The sequence below is a fragment of the Patiria miniata genome, unplaced genomic scaffold (genome assembly GCF_015706575.1).
Source record: "Patiria miniata isolate m_02_andy unplaced genomic scaffold, ASM1570657v1 HiC_scaffold_17, whole genome shotgun sequence".
NCBI classification, from domain to species: Eukaryota; Metazoa; Echinodermata; class Asteroidea; order Valvatida; family Asterinidae; genus Patiria; species Patiria miniata.
The window spans coordinates 13,662,224-13,682,214 of record NW_024037055.1 but is presented as its reverse complement, the minus strand read 5'-3'; the positions used below and the strand labels follow the sequence as shown (position 1 = coordinate 13,682,214).

Sequence of the window (19,991 nt, the reverse complement as noted above, 5' to 3'; positions counted from 1 at the left end):
AGGCGAAACAAGCACAATGACACTCCTCTTTTTATCTTAAATATATGTTGAGCTTATCATTGCCGGGTTTTTTTTTCAAAAAGACTGCCCTACGATCTCCTTACCCTTCCTGGAGAATGTTGTCCAATGCTCAATCGATGATCGCTGCCTCGGCATCCAATGCTGCATCCATCTGGACTTTGTCATCACTGAACTCATGCTGAGCGCAAAGATTCAAGTCGACCTTTGCAACTTCCAGCTGTATGTGGCCTTTGAGAACTGGGAACTGAACATCACCCTCTTCAGCTACACATGGGGGAAGGTGGAGACAACGGAACTCGGGAATGCAATGCAATTAAGGTGTGTCTCCTTTCAAAAAGTCTTTCATACAGAGTTGCTTTAATTGGCAATCATCATTCCTATCATTTTTACTTAAAATGTAGAATTTGAAAATGATTCTAAACATTTTTTTCCGGACATGCAGTATGTGATATGTCATTTCATCCAAGATTGAAATCATTTTGGCTATTAATTATTGGGTATCAGTTTTTCATACTCAGACATAGATATATTGATTTAAGTGGTAAGACTTCTGCTCTAGTCTACATGCGGGAGGTTAGGGGTTCGAGTTCCACCCGAGTAAGCTTGTGAATTTGTCTCACAGGCCATCATACGATACTGAGTTTAATTGTTTATAAAATACATCGGTGAAGGGCAAAACTCCAATATAATTTAAATCTCCCCAGCACATATCCTATTCTATAAATAGTTTAGTTGCACATCATCAGCCTCGAACCAGCCAGCAGACCCCGGCAAGCTCGTGGTCGAGTGGTAAGACGTCTGCACGAGTAAGCAGCAGGTCATTAGTTCGAGGTCATTTTTTTCTCACAGGACCTCAGACAACACTGAGTATACAGCGTTTATAAAATGCGTCGTCGAAGGGCAAAACCTAATATAAAAGTTTGGATTTTTTTTTTATTGACAGTTATTCCGTTGACAAGCTTACAGCACAGAAAGTCTTCTCTGTAACGCTGAACCTGATGTTGTGCATTGACGACATCTGCACCATGACCCCAGTACTAGACCATGTCTGGGTTCCTATACCCCTGTGCAACTTTAATGCCACATCATTCACCTTGCCTGGTGATGGCACAGTTGAGGGATTCATACGAGAGCTCGGCGGTCGCATCGGAAACTCTGCCATTGATCTGGTGCTGGAGAAGTTTGGCCTGAGTGTGAGTGAATTCAATGTTTCATAATTGATCTATTTATTTCCTTAGAAATAATTTTGTCCTGTTGGAAACGGACAGTAGAGAGAGCTTTCGCAAGTGAACATTATGGTTAGTGCTCCAGATAGGTAATCACTGTGGTCTTGCGACGTCATACGCAACTGTGTACGTGTGTACGTGGCACTGATGTGTAACGCTTTACATGTCAGTGTGAAACACATAGAAAATTGTAAATTTTTGTCAAATTTGACATATTGAAGGGAGATGAATTGCTAAGCATACATATGTGCCATTTGTCAAAGCAGGATTAGCCACAGACGTAAGGCTTTATTATTTTATCTTGTGTTTTGCTCGAAAATACAAACTTATTTCTGTTTTTTTTTCTTGCAAGATGGTTCAGCCATCTCCAGACGTTTTTGTAGTTATAAAAATTGCAAAATAAGCAAGGGCATAATGTATAGGAGTGAGAATATATATACCAGAGTTTGACTAATTTTGCTAGTGCTAACTGCAACTTTTAACGCTCTTTAAATTTCCCCTGGATCGGATGAGGCTTTGGAAAAACTATTGAATTTCGGAATTTACCTTTATCAGCACTGCAATCAACACATGTACTGAACATTTACTTCAATATGAAAGACATTTGCCATGAAATTATTCAATTACATGGAACGTCGTTTATTTCATTTTTGTTCAACAGGAATATCTCCACACCAGTCCATGTGAAATGGGAACACCAGGGACACTGAGGAGTAGTAAGTTAATATTTTACTGGAAAGAGTTTATTTCCAAGATGCAATAAATGCCAATTTGCTACTTTTTAGAATTCTACCCTCTCCTTGCCAAACAAAGTCAGCTTCGACAGGGTTTGTGTACTTAAACACAACTTAATAAATTAATCAAGCGAAAAGTGAAGATTAGAAACAGCTGTTAAGCCCGGTTCATACTTCTTGCGAATGCGAATGCGAAGCAAATTTGACGTCATGAAACATTCGCTGCGAAATTCGCCCGAGTTAATATAAGTTCCACTTTAACGAATTCGCAGGGGGAATACTTGCCAGGAGGTCACAAATTTGCGTTCGCTTTCGCTTTTGCGCCGAGTATGATTCGGGCTTTATACTGTTTTGTTTTGCCCCAACGATTGTGTCGGGAAACATTTACAGATGTTTACCAATCTGTATGTCCGTATATATCACCGTTGTCGATTAACCATAGTCCATAAAATATGTCTATATGTTAAAAATTATTTTAAAGTTTTTCAAATTACTCTCATTGCCAAAGTATTCGCAAGAATTCCAAGAAGCTTGGACACAAGGTTCACTAAATACCGAAGATAATGTGGAATATATTTCAGGTCAACGGTCACATGGGGTCTATTATGATGCAATTCGCAGAAGTTTAGGTTAAGTTTGTTCTTAAAAAAAAGAGTATAAATTTTGATGAAACTTGGAGGCAGTGACCCATGGGTGGAAAGACACAATTCTCTATCAGATTAAAAAATGTCCAGAGGTCATAGGTCACGTAGAGGTCATTGGAGGTCACTGTTCGAATAGCTTCAAATGTTTCTTTGTCTACAGAATTTGGTGGATTTTATGTAACTTGGATGAAGTGTTCCTTAGGTGGGGGCTCATCACATTCTTCCAACATTGGCTGTCAAATGTCATCTAGGGGTAATTTTAGGTAGTTGTTTAAAAGTGTGTAAAATTTGACTTTTTTCAAAACACAAAATATAATTCTCAGGATCGACCGCTGGAAAGGGCGACACATGCGGTCCGCGGACCACTTGTTCTTAGAGTTTCGTAATCGTGGACAATTTTCACCTTGTTTTTAAACACTTCATTTATTTATGTAATATAGAAAATGCGTGGGTTCCTAGTTATTACAAAAAAAACCAGCATCTTTGTTCTTAAATATGTTCGTTTGCGCAAAGACTAGGAAAATTACAATGCTGAAGTTTTTTTTCCTTGGGTGAGGTACTATTGTTGGTTTTCTTGTTATCAGGTTGTCGGGCAATATTTTTCCTGTCAAAGTCATTGTTACTATCATTGCTATTCTCATGGTGAAGTTCTCTTCAGTATTAAAACACCCCTGTTTTCTGTACTCTCTGAGCTAAATTTGTTCACCGTTTGTCCACCTCTCATGATGATGGCAAGCTGTTCATGTCATTTAATTCATCGCCTTCCCTTACAAAGACACTGACTTCTGTCCTTGTCAATAATTGTGTTCCATGTCATTGTACTGTCACCAATTTGAATATCTCTGCATTGTGGCTTTCACTGTCAATAATTGTCATTGATTCTGTTCTTTTCTCAAGTTGTCCTGTCATCAGTGTCATTTAGCTTCCTGACTTCCTCTCACGCACTGTCACCAAGACAAATCTCTGCATTGCTACTCTCACTGTCAATATCTGTCATACATTCTTCTTCTCTAATATTATCCTCTAGATTATGTCATTGGTGTCACTCAGCTACCTGACTACCTCTGTTGCACTGTCACCAAGACAATTCTCTGCATTGCCTCTGTCACTGTCAATATCTTTCATTGATTCTTTTCTCTCTCAAGTTGTCCTGTCATTGGTGTCACTCAGCTTTCAGACCTCCTCTCTTACACTGTCACCTAGACAAATCTCTGCATTTCCACTGTCACTGTCGATTTCTATCGTAGATTCTTTCTCTCTGATATTGTCCTGCCATTGTTGTCACCTAGTTTTCGGACTTCCTCGGTTGCACTGTCACCAAGACAAATCTCTGCATTCCAACCGTCACAGTCATTAGCAGTCATTGATTCTGTTTTGTCCCAAGTTGTCCTGTCATCAGTGTCACTCAGCTTTTTCACTTCTTCTGTTGCACTGTCACCAAGACAAATCTATGCATTGCCACTGTCACTGTCAATATCTGTCATATATTCTTCCTCTCTAATATTGTCCTGTCATTGGTGTCACTCAGCTTCCTAACTACCTCTGTTGCACTGTCACAAAGAAAAATCTCTGTCTTGCCACTGATACTGTCAATATCTGTCATTGATTCTTTCTCTTTAACGTCCGGTCAATAAATCTCTGCATCACTGTCAATACTTGTCATGATTCTTTTTTCTCTAAGGTTAACCTTGCAGTTGGTACAAAGTTTCCTGTCTTCCCCTCTTGCACTGTCACCAATTCCAATATCTGTATCGTCACAATTTTCATTGATTCTTTTCTTTCGAAGGTTGTCCTTCCTGTTGTCACCAAGCAGCCTGGATTCCTCTCTTGCAGTATCACCAATACCAACCTCTGTATTCGCTCCATTGTCATTTATTCTTTTCTTTCTAATGTCATCCTGCAGTTGGTGGCACCCAGCAGCCCGACTTCCTCTATCGCACTGTCACCAGTTCAAAGCCCTGCATTGTCATTTTTAAAATGTCTCATTGATTCTCTTCCTCCCTAGCCTGTCCAGCCGTTGACGTCACCCAGCTCCCCGACTTCCTCTCTTGCACTGTCAGCGGCGACACCTGCTTGGGCATCATATGCTGTCTGGAGATGAACTTGAAGATAACGACTCGCAGGGTCAATGCCTGGGTCATCCTAGACCCCTGCAACTACACCCTGTCTGTGGGCTTTGAGAAGTGGGAACGTAGTGTCACCTTGTTCCATTACCCACTGGGCGATGTTATGGAGGAAGTTGTGAACAGCGTCCTGAGAGTCAGGTATGAACAGTGACCATGACCCATAATTGGTATTGCTTGTGTAATCAATCCCATAATCGAGTGTCCATTTTGGGAAACATACTGTTGACAGTTATATGTTCCACACTCAGTGACAATCCTTGCAAAGCAGAACTTCATCTTTAGGTTATGAAACAATAATGTGTACGACATCGTAAACGTACACAAGATGTACTGTGCTGTGCTTAGCAATTGAGCATCATCACTGTATTGTTTATTATATTGAACATGTTGGTATGCGCGCAGTGCAAGTGAAACTGGCTCAACAATCTAGTCACTGCCAATGTCACTGGCCAGATCCTAAGTGAACAAAAAAAGAAGTAAATAACCCATCTTGTCCGCCAAACCTGACCACCCTGTGAGCCTGAGAATGCAATTTGAAAATCACTGGGCAACCGTGCCATAAGATTCCAGTAATATAATGTTTTGACTCGGTTATCAACTACATTTGTATCTTGAAGATGGCGCGTAGCTAAGATCGCCGAAGACAAGCAGTTTGAGGTAGACCTGTCCCTAGTCCTCTGCATGGATGGAGAATGTAACACAGTTACCATATTGGAGGGCAGCCATTTCCCAATACCACTGTGCAACAAGGAGACGTCTTTCACTCTGCCAGGTATGTCTTAAACTTTCTTGTTTTTGCATCACAACAAACAGATTTTCCTCTGTTTTTTTGACCTGGGGTCGATCACCCTAGTTTCCCCTAATTTGGTAGTTGCAGTGCATGAATTACTGCCACATCAGGCATAGTTTTCGCCAAATAGATCTCTTATAGAAAACATGAATTGGAACTGTTTAATTTTTGTTAATTTTTGATGTTCTGTGTATGTAGTCGCAGCAATTGCAACTTGCTCTGAGAAAATGATCGAACATTTTTTGGGGTATCAAGAGTGGCAAGGAAATCCTGGAATGATCTTTTTTTTATTTGATTTTTGTGGGTTTCTGTTCACTGTACAGGTGACGGCACTGTATCAGGCTTTTTGGATTACCTCGGTGGTAATATCGGTCAGTTTGCCATAGATGCAGCCCTGCGTCATCTAAATCTGGGCAGCTTCCTAACAGGAAAGGCATGCACCTATCACAGACAAGGTGAGTTTAAAAAAGTTTGTTATGTGATTCAGATCGTAAATACAAATGGAAAATAGGAATTTAACCACTAAACAACGGGATTAGTTTTGGCCGAAAACATCATTTTGAAAAAGACACAATATAACGGCAAAATGTTTTATTAAGTCAAACACCACAACACCCTACGACAAATTTCTTGCTATGCTGCTGATGTTTCTTACATTCATTTTCTGTTACGAAAATAAGGTTAATATAGTATAAATATCCTAAGTCTCTGCTTAAACCGATAATGTGTTACTGTTGTGAATTACTATACCATCTTCACCAATATATGTTGGTGTCTATCTCTCCAGATGTCTGTGCAAGTTCCACAACTATCCTAGGTAACTGCACCGTGATTGGTGAGACCTGCACAGAGCTGCGATGCTGCCTGGACCTGGACCTGAAGATAGCTGATGTCTCGGCCACGGCGTGGTTCAAGTTTGACCCCTGTGACTTCACCTTCTCGTTGGGTCTGGAGAAGTGGTCCTTCCATGGGTCCGTCTTCAGCTATCAGTGGGGTAAGAGCTTCATATTGCTGGCGGAGAGATAGAGTCTGTGTAAAATGGTCAGGTAGCTGGACAGCCTTCGAATAGAGCGTGTAAGTTGACCTCAAATACCTGCGAGATTTTACGAGAATACAGCACATCAGGACACCATGTATAGGATGAACATCGTGTGTGGCATCCTATTTTTCTACATTTAGTTCGCGTCCTGATCGGGCCCATCCAATCCAGGGCAATAAATGCACATTTGTAAAATAAAGAAAGCATTATGATTTACAACATATTGAAAATGTTTAAAAATGATGACTGTTATCAAATTAAGTTTGTTGACCTCAACTTCCGTTCAATCGATCACGGGAGTCTGTGACTTTACTTTTTTTAGTGTTTGGTACCAGGACTTTCACATGAAAAGTAAACTTGGACTGGCGAGACTTACACGCTTTTTTCCAGCTGAAAAAGAGAAATCAAAAGGGTTGACAGGGGTTGGGACGGGTATTGATACAGTCATGCGTACACAATAAGACTAAAAAGATCAATTGGAAAGAGGAAGAAGCTTTGAAATCAGACAAGGTTACACTTTATGAAGGGATGATGTACTTGCACAGGAGTATTTAACAAATATATAATTTTCTTTTGATTGGAAGAATGACACTTTCCAAATGTCAGTAGATAGTCAAGTCAGGTCAGTTTTGTTCAATATAACAGGGTAAACATAATTTTTAATTCATTGAACAAACAGAAAGCAAATCATTGTATAAAAAATACAATTTCTACTCTTAGAATCCTTTTATTTTACCTGTTGTAGGAGAGGAAATGACGGAGTCCATGTCTTCTGGAATGAACTTGAGGTACCTTTATCAGTATTATTGAATATTGAGTGCACCTAATGTATATTCTTTGACACTTCGTCTTATTAACTTACCAAAATATTATTAACAGATATTTCTTTCAAAAAACTAATGGATTTATAACTGGAAAGCGTAGTACATAAGTTAATCAATTCATTATTTGAATAGGTACAATTTAACAAAATGACTTTTGAAATGTGGTATTAAAGTTGTTACATTTCAATATGAGATGCAATATGTAGATGCACAAATTGCCACTATGCTATCCTTTCCCATTGTTTATAACACTTGACTTACTCTAGTTGATGACAGACTGTTTCACGTGTACATTTGACAGATATTCTATTGATAAATGGAACGACACCAAAGAGTTTGAGATCAGCATGACCCTTGAATACTGCGTAGATGGACTGTGCACTGACATCAACATAGAGCATAACATCCCCTTCGTCTTATTAACTTACCAAAATATTATTAACAGATATTTCTTTCAAAACACTAATGGATTTATAACTGGAAAGCGTAGTACATAAGTTAATCAATTCATTATTTGAATAGGTACAATTTAACAAAATGACTTTTGAAATGTGGTATTAAAGTTGTTACATTTCAATATGAGATGCAATATGTAGATGCACAAATTGCCACTATGCTATCCTTTCTCATTGTTTATAACACTTGACTTACTCTAGTTGATGACAGACTGTTTCACGGGTACATTTGACAGATATTCTATTGATCAATGGAACGACACCAAAGAGTTTGATATCAGCATGACCCTTGAATACTGCGTCGATGGACTGTGCACTGACATCAACATAGAGCATAACATCCCCATTCCCATCTGTAACCCAGGCTTCAGCAGCTACACCCTCTCTGGTGAGTTGAACCCACCCAACCCCCTTAACCTTACACATGAAAAGTGAAGCTCAAGATTAATCCAACTAAGCTCCAACAAAATCACAGATCCTCCGACAAATATGCAGAGCTTACAAAATATGTCAGTGAAGGGCAAAGGTAAAACCAAATATTTGAAATAGCATCTGCCCAAAATTCCATCATGTAATATTTTGTCTGCGCTCTGTATTTCCAACACGAACTCGATACAACCCAGCCAAGCCAATACAATTCAATTCAATTCAATTCAAATTGACTTTATTATCCCTGACGGGAAATTACAATTAAACACAAAAATGAACACTTACAAAATTACAAATAATAAATAATATTTCACACAGATCACAATACATGTACTTCACTCAGAAGAGAGAAATAGAAAGTTTTTAAAATTCAGTACAGATAAAATACTGCGCATAACATAAAACAAAAGGCCTGTTTAAAATTCCATGTGATTACAAATTAAAAGTCTGTGTTATAACTATTCGAACAGATGTTCGTGTAATTATAGGGACCCTTCAAATTCACTATTTCAGTCTCATCAATTGTGTTAAAAGATAAAAAATACTGCACAAAACCTACAAAAGCCCCCTTAAAAATTCCATGTGGGTACAATTTAAATCCTGTGTTAATCTCTGTAAATCTTGTATTAAACATAATAATCATCATTGCTCCAACTGCACGCTAAAAATCTGAACAGCTGAAGGGACAAATGTACTGGCATGCTGCTTAGTTCTAATCCTCCGCTCTAGTGAATTTTTCATACAAAGGCTGAGTTTCATCTGACATAATCATTTCAATCTTGTTCAGCATCAGAGACTTATACATGTTGTCAACCATTGATTGATCAGTACCAATTATTTTGTTCGTTTGCTTAACTACCCTATCCAGTTTAGACCGATCCAGTGCTTGCATGTTTCCAAATACACATATAAGACAGTATGTAATAATACTTTGCAAGGCAGATTTGTAAAACATTTGTAAAATGGTATTGTCCACATGGAATGAATTCAGGTTCCTAAGCCGCTGCTGTAACTTATTGCACTTTGATTTACCAACCCAGCCAAGCCAAGCCTATGCCAGCCCATTTCAAAGTTGTCTTCATGCTGAGTCCCTAGAACTAACACTCTTCAGTGCAGGAGCAGCTGATGAATATGTGTGATAACTCACAAAAGCTTCATTGTGAAATAAAACAACAACCCAAAAATGTTGCTACTTTCGTGCAAAAGCGGCAGTTAAGCACAAAAAATAAACTTGGTTTGAATGCGCACAAACTCATAGTGTCTTCACTTGGGCACAGAGTAGAAATGGGATTCAAGTCTGGCGCGGATCCAGATGGGGGGTTTTGGGGGTGGAAACCCTCTCCTGCTCTCACCCTCCCCCTCCAATAAAAAAATTGTAACAATTACAGTAATAATAATAAAATATGACATTCAGCCTGTCTGCAACAATCGGACATAAACAAATCTGACGGGCCTGACACTCACCCCCCCCCCCCCGCAAAAATTCCTGGATCCGCCCCTGCAAGTGTTTCTTTCACATTTGTCAACTTTGGGGGCACTTGATAAAAAAGTCCATACAATAACCTTCACATTTCAACAGCCGCCTTACCCAAACTTACGATCCCATTTAATACTTCAATCCAGCTGATGGTTTCGTAGAAACTCTATCGGGACAGGTCATCCAGGGAGCAACGCTGGCCCTCCTATCACGGCTTGGCATCGACCCAGACTTCTTTAGTGATCTACCGTGTGTCAACCCCAGTGGACCCCAGTCTTATGACAGTAAGTTCAGATTGTAATTTGTTTTGGTATGCGTTGCCACACAGGCTTCATGAATTAGGACTTATAATTTCTGCATATTTTATTCCAGATTGTCCCAGCATGCAGCTGGCTAGTAACTTGACCTCCATGGCTCACTGTGGCATCCTCAACACTTGCTTTGGCATGCATTGCTGCCTGGATGTGAACCTTGGACCGCTGAATCACTCATTCAGTGCCTCTATGGAGATAGATCCATGCCTGGGCCAGCTGACGCTACAGTTTGGCAACTGGCAGTACAGTCAATCCCTCTCACACCTGGACTTCGATACCAGTCAAGATATCACCATTGGCAACCTTGCGACACTTGGGTAAAATCAATGTCTTGTTTATTATTGATCATCAAGTGTGAATTGGCATTTAAATAAATATCCTAAGAAAATGTATTCATTATGGGATAGGTCTGCAGTGTAATACTTGACTATATCAGCGTTTAAATTAAATGAACTGATAAACACACAAAACATTTTTATTATTGTGACTTATATTTGGACTATTCTTTCAGCGTTATTTGTTGATTGCTTAACATTGCTAAATTTCTGCTAATATTGATGTGTGTACACCAGCACTTCTTGCTTGTTTTTCTATAATGCAGATACACACTGGCTCTAATGGATGGTCATATATCAGTCAGTCTGTCCATAGAAGCCTGCATCGATGGTCATTGCACCGGACAATTAATGATCTTAGATGGTGCGGTATCTCCTCTTCCTATGTGCTACCCAAACGGAACCATTTCCTGGAAAAATTTGCCAGGTGTGACTGCTAAATCTAAATTTACGTTTAAAGGAAACCGTTCCCTTCTATCCAAGCTTCTGTGTCTGCTTGTTTGTTTCTGCTCACGCCCTTGTCATTCTGTCTATGAGTAGGATATCCTGCTGGGACTTGAATGTACGATCAGTTCATACTTAGTGCGAATGTGTACGCAAAGTGAGTTTGGAGTCACGAAACACTCGCTGCAAAATTTACCGGAATGGAAACTATTGTGAACGATAGTGAGGATTGTGAACGAATGTTAACACTTTGCATAAATTCGCTTTCACGTATAAACTGGCCTTAGTTTGCATGAAAGGAAAACCTATGCAGATGTCATATGTTTAATCTCTTCTCATTCTTGTCAGCCACTTGACAAGATGCTACTTTGTTTTGATCACTGCTAGGTATAACCTCCATTTCTCAGTTGGGAAGCCTGGATGCTGGATTCGAGGCTGTAGCTCAGGCTCTTGGCTTACCATCTCGTCTAGTCTCGGCCTCACCTTGCCCACCTGTGATACAGCCTGGCCAGTCTGGAGGTAGGGACAGTCTGCTGTGGGTGTGACAGCTGATCAAGTTACGATGGCACATTTTGTCCAGAATTGTTCTCATAACTTGTGCTTAAGTGATAAATAATTTGCGGACGCTTAAAGAGCACCATGTTCTGATTATAAAACTTTGCAAAGAAAATATTTCTGAAGATATTGTTAGTTACAAGTTATCTTCACTTTACGTGTAAGAATTTACTTTTATTTTTCTGGGGTTTGAGTGTGGAATTAATAAGGGAATAAATGTGTGCTCCGGAGGTTTTTATCACTCTGTTTAATACCACTTAGAGTCTGGGTGCTGATAATTACCCGAGCCGGAGGCGAGGGTAATTATCAGCATCCAGACTCTAAGTGGTATTAAACAGAGTGATAAATACCGACGGAGTACATATTTATTCCCATTCATAAATACCTTTTCGGTAAAAAAAAATCATATAATTCGTTCAAAACATCCCGATTTTGTTCAACAAATTCACTTTATGCTTTTTGAATCATCCCTCCTGCAAAATAATGGAGTGTTCAGCTGGCGAGTAAGATGAAAACAACCCTTTTATGGAGATTGACGCGCGCGTATCATGTTCTATGCGATGTCGCGCAGAACGCACCTGGCGCGTTGCGTTTTGAATTTAGAACTATAAAATTCTAACTCCCTGGTAGTGTTGCGCATGCCTACGTGAGGATTGTGAACGTTCAACCAATTAAACGATAAGAGGCACTGGATTTTTAGGAGTCCACATTTTATTGTGACACTGGAAAAGTGTTTAAGACCAGCTAGCCATGTCTTTATCATCCGTTTAATACCGGCCACGTGACGGGCTCTCGACCAATAGGAATGGCTAAACTGTCTGAGGTATTTATGAATTGTCATTATATGATAGAAACACAATATTAGGAATTGACTTTGACTCGATATAAACTTTAGGTAGCTTGTCATTTTGCAGATATTTTGGCTAGTAATATGCAATACTCAATGACCACATTGACCATGCCATTTAATATGAAATAAACAATCATATTCATAAACCCTATGTTGCTGTGGGACCCTCGGTGACTGTTTAATCCTATATCTATTTTTTTGTACAGTTTTTCACTTTCCCCCATTGTCATCTATATGTATACTTCTCTGAAGATGTCAAAAAAAGTTCAAAAATCATTTCGTTTTACACATTTACTTCAGTTAGAGCACGGCTCATGATACAGTTGTGTAAATTTATTCAGCCTACTGCGAACATAAACATTACAGAATGAAATCTGGTATTCTAATAACTCTTCTTATTTGTTAGTATCACCACTTTTTCTTGCTTTTTTCCGTAGCGTGTCCACATCTCCCCTCTCAGCCCACACTTCCATCGGGAGGTGTATGTCACTATGCGGATACCTGCCTAGGGATGGAGTGTTGTCTAGCAGTAGACCTCGGCATCATCAGTCGCACCCTGAGGGCCTGGCTGATTGTTGACCCCTGTGATTTCAAACTGAGCGTTGGATTTGAGAACTGGAGTTACAATGTCACTCTTTTGAGGTATGGCTGACTCTTGAGGACCCTTCAATGAAAACGGAGAAAGAGTTAATACCGATCTCGGTACACAGTTGCTGCGGGCTCTAAGATGCTCCCCAGTGATGGAGGATGCACTGTGCAAGCTTTTGTCCAGAGTGGCTAATAAGAGAATAAATGTGTGCTTGGCCGATTTCAAATACTATGTTAAAGACAAGTTGGAGTCTGGATGCTAATAATAACCCGAACTGAAGGTGAGGGTAATTATCAGTATCCAGACTCCAACTGGCCTTAAATTTAGTGATTGAAACCGGCTCAGCACATGTTTATTACCATTCATCAATATCTTTTCGGTAAAAAAAAAATCAAAACTTTACGGTCCAAAATTCAAAACATGTCACAATTTTTTAATTTCCAATGATTTGTTTCAACAATTTTACTTCATGCTTTAGCTATATTATGACTCTAGCTATATTATGGTATATCCCTCTCGCGAGGAAGTCAAAAAACAACTCCTTATGTGGAGATTGGCGTGCGTGTACTGCGCGATGTGGTGGAGAACGCAATTGTAACAGTGCATTGTGATTTTAGGACTAAGAAATACTGACTCTCTGGTAGTGTTGCACATGCCTACAAGATGATTGTGAACGTTCAACCAATAAAACGGTAAAAGACAGAAGATTACACAGGAGTCCACATTTCATAAAACTGGCCACGTGCCGGGCTCTCAACCAATAGGAATGGGTAAACTGTCTTAGGTATTTATGAATATTGCTTTAAATCAAAAGTTGAGGGTCGTGCTATGTTATTTTTGACTTTTGACGAGAGAGAAGTCCTCAATTAAAGATAAGTGAAAACAAAATGAGTTTGATGATGACTGCCTATTATAATGTAAGTGATATGACAAGCGCGTAATGATGAAAGGCCAACATGGCACCGTTGAAGTACTAAATTAACTCGTAGAAAGTTACAGTTATTGTGAATTGGTCTTTATTGCAGTTACAAGTGGGGCAAAGTGACAAGGGAAAGACTGAGTGATGTGGTCTTACTCACCTTCACCGTCGACAAGACCACAGACAACCGTAACTTCCTCCTCTCCCTCTCCCTGCAACTCTGCATCGCTGGAGTCTGCGCTCCTGACATTGTCATCCTTCAGGACTTCACAGCACCGATACCATTCTGTCATTCCAACGGTTCTTTGGAGTGGGTTCAAGACTCGGGTAAGTTGTGTGTATATAACCAAGACTCAAACAGGATTTGAAACACAACATTTAGCAGTTCCAAAAAGGCAGACACTTTGAGCAGGTCTTTAAAAAAAGTTGTTTCTTGCTACTTAAAGTAATTAATTATAAGCGGTTATTTGAAGAAAACAAATTAAATCAGTAAGCACTTAGAGCACTTAGAGCATAACCAACAGGGCATAAATACCGGGGACATGATTTGTAAAGGGCCTACTAAATAAAAAAAAGTATCGATACTCACATTCTACAAAAAAATCAAGGTGGTTGTGCAAAGAAGCTATTAAAATATTAAAAACGGAGCAGTTTGAAAGTTAACCATGAGAACCACCAGGGATGGACGATGCGTCTTTAGACACGTCGTTGGAATGGCCTTCTATCGTTGATTTCTTCAAAATGACAGCATGCCAGAAAGAATAAATTTAACATTGAGTTTAGTCCCGTTACTATCTTTTAATCAAGTATATTTTTCAACAATAATAACGTCAGTTACTTTTCGGATAGCTGGAAATAATGCACTGCATCTTTAAATACAAAAGATATGATCAACCCAATGAATTTACTTATTATACAGTTTGTCCCCAAAAAGGGGGCTCAGATAAATTTACGGCCATATCTAAAAAAATATATATATGTTCACGTCAAACTAAATTTTGTATTTGTTTTTCGATAATGTTGGCTTCCATGTCGAATAAGCACCAAGCCAAACAAGCTACAAGTAAAGAGCTGCAGGGTATTTTTGTTGTTCAATGCTGTTGATGTTGTTTATTGTCTGTGAAGAAATAAACTGAGTTGATTTAACACTTTTCAAGATATGACTAGAAACGTAAGGGCTCTTAAAATAACAATTGACACATTGTCACGTCAACATCGACATTACATTTCATTGTACAGATCCTGTGCTTTTTTGGAACTTTCGTTGTGCGGAATTGCAAAAAAAAATTAATGATTATTAATGAAATATGTTCAAGGGGCAATATCTAATTTTTGTCAGCATAAGATTTTATTTATGAACATTACAATATAAATGTGTTATGAAATATAGACATAGACTTTTCTTGTTTGCATGTGAAATGTTTTTGTGCGTGACAGGTTCGTGGTCTCCCTCTCTGCACTAATTTACCAGCACAAAAACAAGCTAAGGCCGTAACAAATGCAAATTTCGATTTTATGGAGCTCTTACGTTCCTAGTCATGGCTTAAAAAGTCTTCAATTAATTCAGTTACTGTTTTCCACAGGCGATTACAACATCAACAGCATTAAAAAAAAAACCACAATTAAGTCTCACAAAATTTTTTAGATCGATATGGCCGCTGAGTTATCCGGGCCCACTTTTTCTGGAAAACACTGTAATGAGAAAAGCTTGATTTCATTAAATATTTAAATTAATCAAAACAAATAACAGATAATGTACACCAGTTTTAGCTGAATGCTTGTTCCAGCACTCTACATTCAAACAAAAGGGTTTTTTGTCTGAGTTGTCTGTCGCCTTGTGCTTGCTCCTCAGTTGGTGACAGTGGTGACGATGCTAGTGGCCTGGTGGTGAACCGTCTCGGTGTCAGCACTGATGTTCTGCTGCCTCAACCCTGCAGCGGTCCACCAGAGCAGATCACACCATCAAACACAGGCATGGGAGAATACTTTCATTAAACAATCAATTTAATTTATTTAAAGCTACTCCTTTCTTTAGCTAGTTTGTTCTCTAAACCCTATAATCGGGATGGCTGCCCGCAGCATCTGCAGTTATTTATAAAATGGAATCTGCTTCGGGATAATGCAAATTTATTATAAGGTTTTGCCCTTTATCGACGTATTAACATTGTATCCTCAGTATGTATACCGGCCCGTTCCCGAGTGAAAGCTAGAAAGAAAAAAAGACCTGAGTGATTTTTCTCCTTTTTTTCACTCAGGGGGTAACACACTGAATATACAGTGTTAGTTTCATGAATAGTTTAATTGCGGTACCCGCTGCTACGTCCGATTCAAACCAGCCAACCGATCCCGGCAGCTCGAGTGGTAAGACGTCTGCACTAGAAAGCAGACCGTCGTGGGATCGAGTAGTAGTACCTGTAGTTCATGCGTTAAAATGCTATTGTGAAGGCATGGTGAAGACGAAGTGTCCTGCAGTTTCAAGTGCAACTGATGTTTTAGGGAAGTCATGATTATGAGTGAATCACATGTCAATCACGAAACGTGATGTTAGTTATTTTCCAAAGGCACTACGCCAATGTAAAGATGTTACCTTGGCAATTATGTTCATCTCCTGTTGCTTGTTACTCAATGGTGTGTGATTAGACTTGTGCATGGCTTATTCTTGACTCAGCTACTACTCTGTTTGAGACCAGGTCTTAGACGAAGGGAATATAGGGTTGGGTTAGGTATGCCTCATGTTAATATCAGTAAAATTTGTAAAGCTAAGAGTTACGATTTTTTTCCCGTCAGGCTGCAGTTCCCTCTCTCTTCCATCCTCCATCGCCCAGTACTGCTCCCTGGACCAGTCCTGTCTCGGGGTGGGTTGCTGCTTGAACCTTGACCTGGGCGTAGTTCAGAGGTCATTCTCAGTCTGGATGACGCTGGACCCCTGCACTCGCACCTTCTCATTTGGCTTTGAGAAATGGAGTCACATGGAGATGCTCAGCATACAATTATTGCAGTGTAAGAAGCGCTGGAATTTAGAATTGACCGTGTCATCAAAACTGTGTTATCAACTTCAGTCTTTTCAAGAATGAAACTAATGTTAGCTAAGTGTATGAATTTCATTGGACAAATTTCAAGCCATGGTAATTTTACTCGTATTTAATCTCCAAAACGAATACAATTTTGATTAAAACATTCAGTTAGACAACCAAACAAAGAGAGTTCACTCAGACAAATTCAATGGTATGAGTGAGTATTTTGTGCATGTTCACATTTCCAAAACACATTTGCAAGAAAATATATATCAAGGATTACAGACCAATTCAGAAATGTTTAATGTTAAGAACAACATACTGTTTTCATTTGTTAATATTTATAAAATCCTTTTTTTATTTGCCACAGCTCATTCCTTTGAGAAAAAGCTAGGAGATTTGAAAATCAGGTAAGGTCAATCATGTCAAGCAGTCTGTATCCTTTATCCATATCCCGAGTTAACCCTTTGCCTATGGTTAGCCAAAAGTGGTCTGTTTGAAATGGTGCTTCAGCGAGCAAAACCGATATATTAGATCAGTTGGTCGAGGATTTGCAGTAGCTGCGCGTACTAATGTAACTGCGTGGTATTCTGAGAGGAAATGCATGAATTCATGTTTTGAACAGTGTGCTCTGTTCTTCGAAAACAGACTGTTTGATATATCAAATGATTAAGTGGTTCAATTTTAACATTGGACGCAGGATACATCCCAAAGTAATACTGCTATAAGATTTGAAGGTTTGAATGTTGAAGGTTGCATAAAGATTAACGATTGAACCATTGACAAATCTCTTTTGTGAGTTACTCTGAGACGAACCGGGGCGAACTAAACGTTTTCGACAGTTTGCTCTCCTGACGACGGACAGAGACTTGATTTTGCTTTCTTTTGGGAAATGAATGAATTATCTTCATTATAAAATGTCAAGTGTGCTTTTTTTCAATTGACGGGATCCTATTCTTGCAAATTTGTCGAACGGTATTAAAGGTGGTGTATGGGTCATAATACTGCAATGGCTTAAAAAGAAAACATACATGTGCCTATGAACGTTTGTCTTTCCATCATATCGATCATAACCCAACACCGTGTGTCTGTTCCTACAAACTCTAATAGTATCTGAATTTCTCACATGATAATTATTATGCTCAGTTTACTGATTTCAATTATACATATATGGATTACAGATCAGAGTGTCACAATTTGTGTTTTTTACGTAATTCAATTGAATTAATAAGACCTATGTGTAGAGATATTGGGTTGAAACTCTATATGCCTCTATACGAAGATATCAAGGAATGTGTATGAATTCGCCACAATGACGTCATTTATTAACGATGTGTCGTTTCACGTTGTAGGAACAAACAAATCAACGTTTTATAGAATTATGAAATAATTTCCTTGACGTGAAAGATATGTGTGTGTAATTACAGTTGTACAAAACAGTTACATAGATGCTTATTTTGAAATATATTACACAGAGAACAACGCTTAAAAAAAGTAAAAATTAAAATCAGGTCACGACGAGCCATTTATCTTCAGAACTACAACGATTCCCCCAAACGGCAAGTACATCGGGGCATTTTATTGATTAAATCCCTCATTACAGTGCTCATGCAAAACAAGCCATACATTCATTTAAAAAATCATACTGCCAAAAAAGCCCTTTGTTGTGTTCATCGAACATAGCTGTAGTATTTGTATACTTGTTGACCACTGGTCCTGGATCATATTTTTTCCCCATAACAGACTCTTATTCCTTGCAGGTATGACGTGGAGCGTCCCCACAATACTATCTATGACGTGGATCTAGACATCAGCTTGTGCTGGCATGGTGTGTGTGATGAACCCATTGTCATCCTCAGAGATGCAATGTTCTCAGGATCACATTGTGCTGATCAGCAAGGTGGAGGCAGCAGCACAAGGAGGAAGAGAAGAAGCGTGGACGACCTGTGAGTGGACCATTTTTGAATGGTTACCATATGATTTTCACAACCATCAAATGCCTCCCACAAACCTTACTCTTTGAAGCTGAGGCGTAATTACGAAGATGTATCGTTAGGTTTACATATGAAAGTTTATATAATAAAATGGTATTATAAGGCGTGCCTTTAGGCAAATACAAACATATACCATAGACCTTATGTTGCTCTGGGGCCCACAGCGACCCTCAAACTCTGTGCTGATTATTTTGTGGAGTTTTTCATTTTTCTCCCATCCCACCACTCTATATGTATAGTGTTGCAATAACATATAAGGTATTGATTGTGGCAGCATTGTGTATATCACATTGTAGTAATGTCAGTTTCTTGACTTTGGTATGCTCCCTGTGGCATATGATCACTACAGTTTTCGAGCAGCCCGAGGGTAGTTTTATAATCCTCATTTTCCAAATATGGGCAATTTTTTTCAATTGGCAAATTAGGCCAAGCTTCCATGTAATCCTCACCCCTACTATACACCACAAGCCTGTAGACTCCGATTGGCCAGACCCTAGCCACTCCGGAGTAAGGAGTGTTGAAAGACAGAAGCCAAGATGGCAGCTCATGCCTTTGAGCAGTAATTAGAGAAAATGGCGGCCAACCCCTTCGTGCCGCCGATCTCTTTGTGTCAACCCCTCATACCGCCCAGAGCTAAGACAGGTTGTAAACAATCCCTGACGATGTGATTGACCTATATCTTGTGCATGTACAGGCATGCGGGGTTATTGACCCAGAAACACATGTGGTGATACAATTCTCCACGTGACCACTCCGTGTGATTTTTTTTTTTTGCTAAGCTGCTCCGAAGGTTAATTTCAGTAGCATATCCAAAGCACATTTGCCTTACATGAAATTGTTTCATAGTGCATTCCGATACCATTCTTATTGCCATTTTGTCTATGATTCCACCCCCATAGTACAAGTGAGTCTGCGGAGGGAATGGACAGCATGGATGACGTGACAGATAATCCTATAGACAAGGCCAGGGCCTACTTTAAGAATATTCTTATTGGAAACTCAACATCGTATTCAGCTGAGGATAACGTCATGACAAAGTTGCAGCCGGAGAAAGTGGTCAAGCCCAGTGAGTCAGTCTTTTTTTCAATCACAAGTCATTCACAACTCAAATTACTAGTCAGTCACAAATCAAATCATTAGTCAGTAAACAAGTAAAATCACTAGTAAGTCAAATCACTAGTCAGTCACAAGACAAATGAGTAGTCTGTCACA

General features: G+C 39.2%; 1 protein-coding gene across 1 annotated transcript in view; it reads left to right on the top strand.

The window, feature by feature from the left end:
• Positions 1 to 19,991, top strand: part of LOC119724047 — a 154,855-nt gene that overhangs the window by 64,160 nt on the left and 70,704 nt on the right. Inside the window, exons 51-70 of the mRNA XM_038194969.1 lie at positions 84 to 339; positions 965 to 1,214; positions 1,909 to 1,963; positions 4,631 to 4,889; positions 5,369 to 5,523; positions 5,865 to 5,996; positions 6,329 to 6,535; positions 7,326 to 7,368; positions 8,096 to 8,247; positions 9,912 to 10,049; positions 10,138 to 10,396; positions 10,681 to 10,841; positions 11,246 to 11,377; positions 12,701 to 12,905; positions 13,878 to 14,098; positions 15,624 to 15,743; positions 16,559 to 16,771; positions 17,156 to 17,195; positions 18,546 to 18,731; positions 19,679 to 19,845. Of these exons, the coding sequence (XP_038050897.1) occupies positions 84 to 339; positions 965 to 1,214; positions 1,909 to 1,963; positions 4,631 to 4,889; positions 5,369 to 5,523; positions 5,865 to 5,996; positions 6,329 to 6,535; positions 7,326 to 7,368; positions 8,096 to 8,247; positions 9,912 to 10,049; positions 10,138 to 10,396; positions 10,681 to 10,841; positions 11,246 to 11,377; positions 12,701 to 12,905; positions 13,878 to 14,098; positions 15,624 to 15,743; positions 16,559 to 16,771; positions 17,156 to 17,195; positions 18,546 to 18,731; positions 19,679 to 19,845 (3,351 nt within the window). The remainder of the gene's footprint in view (positions 1 to 83; positions 340 to 964; positions 1,215 to 1,908; positions 1,964 to 4,630; positions 4,890 to 5,368; positions 5,524 to 5,864; positions 5,997 to 6,328; positions 6,536 to 7,325; positions 7,369 to 8,095; positions 8,248 to 9,911; positions 10,050 to 10,137; positions 10,397 to 10,680; positions 10,842 to 11,245; positions 11,378 to 12,700; positions 12,906 to 13,877; positions 14,099 to 15,623; positions 15,744 to 16,558; positions 16,772 to 17,155; positions 17,196 to 18,545; positions 18,732 to 19,678; positions 19,846 to 19,991) is intronic.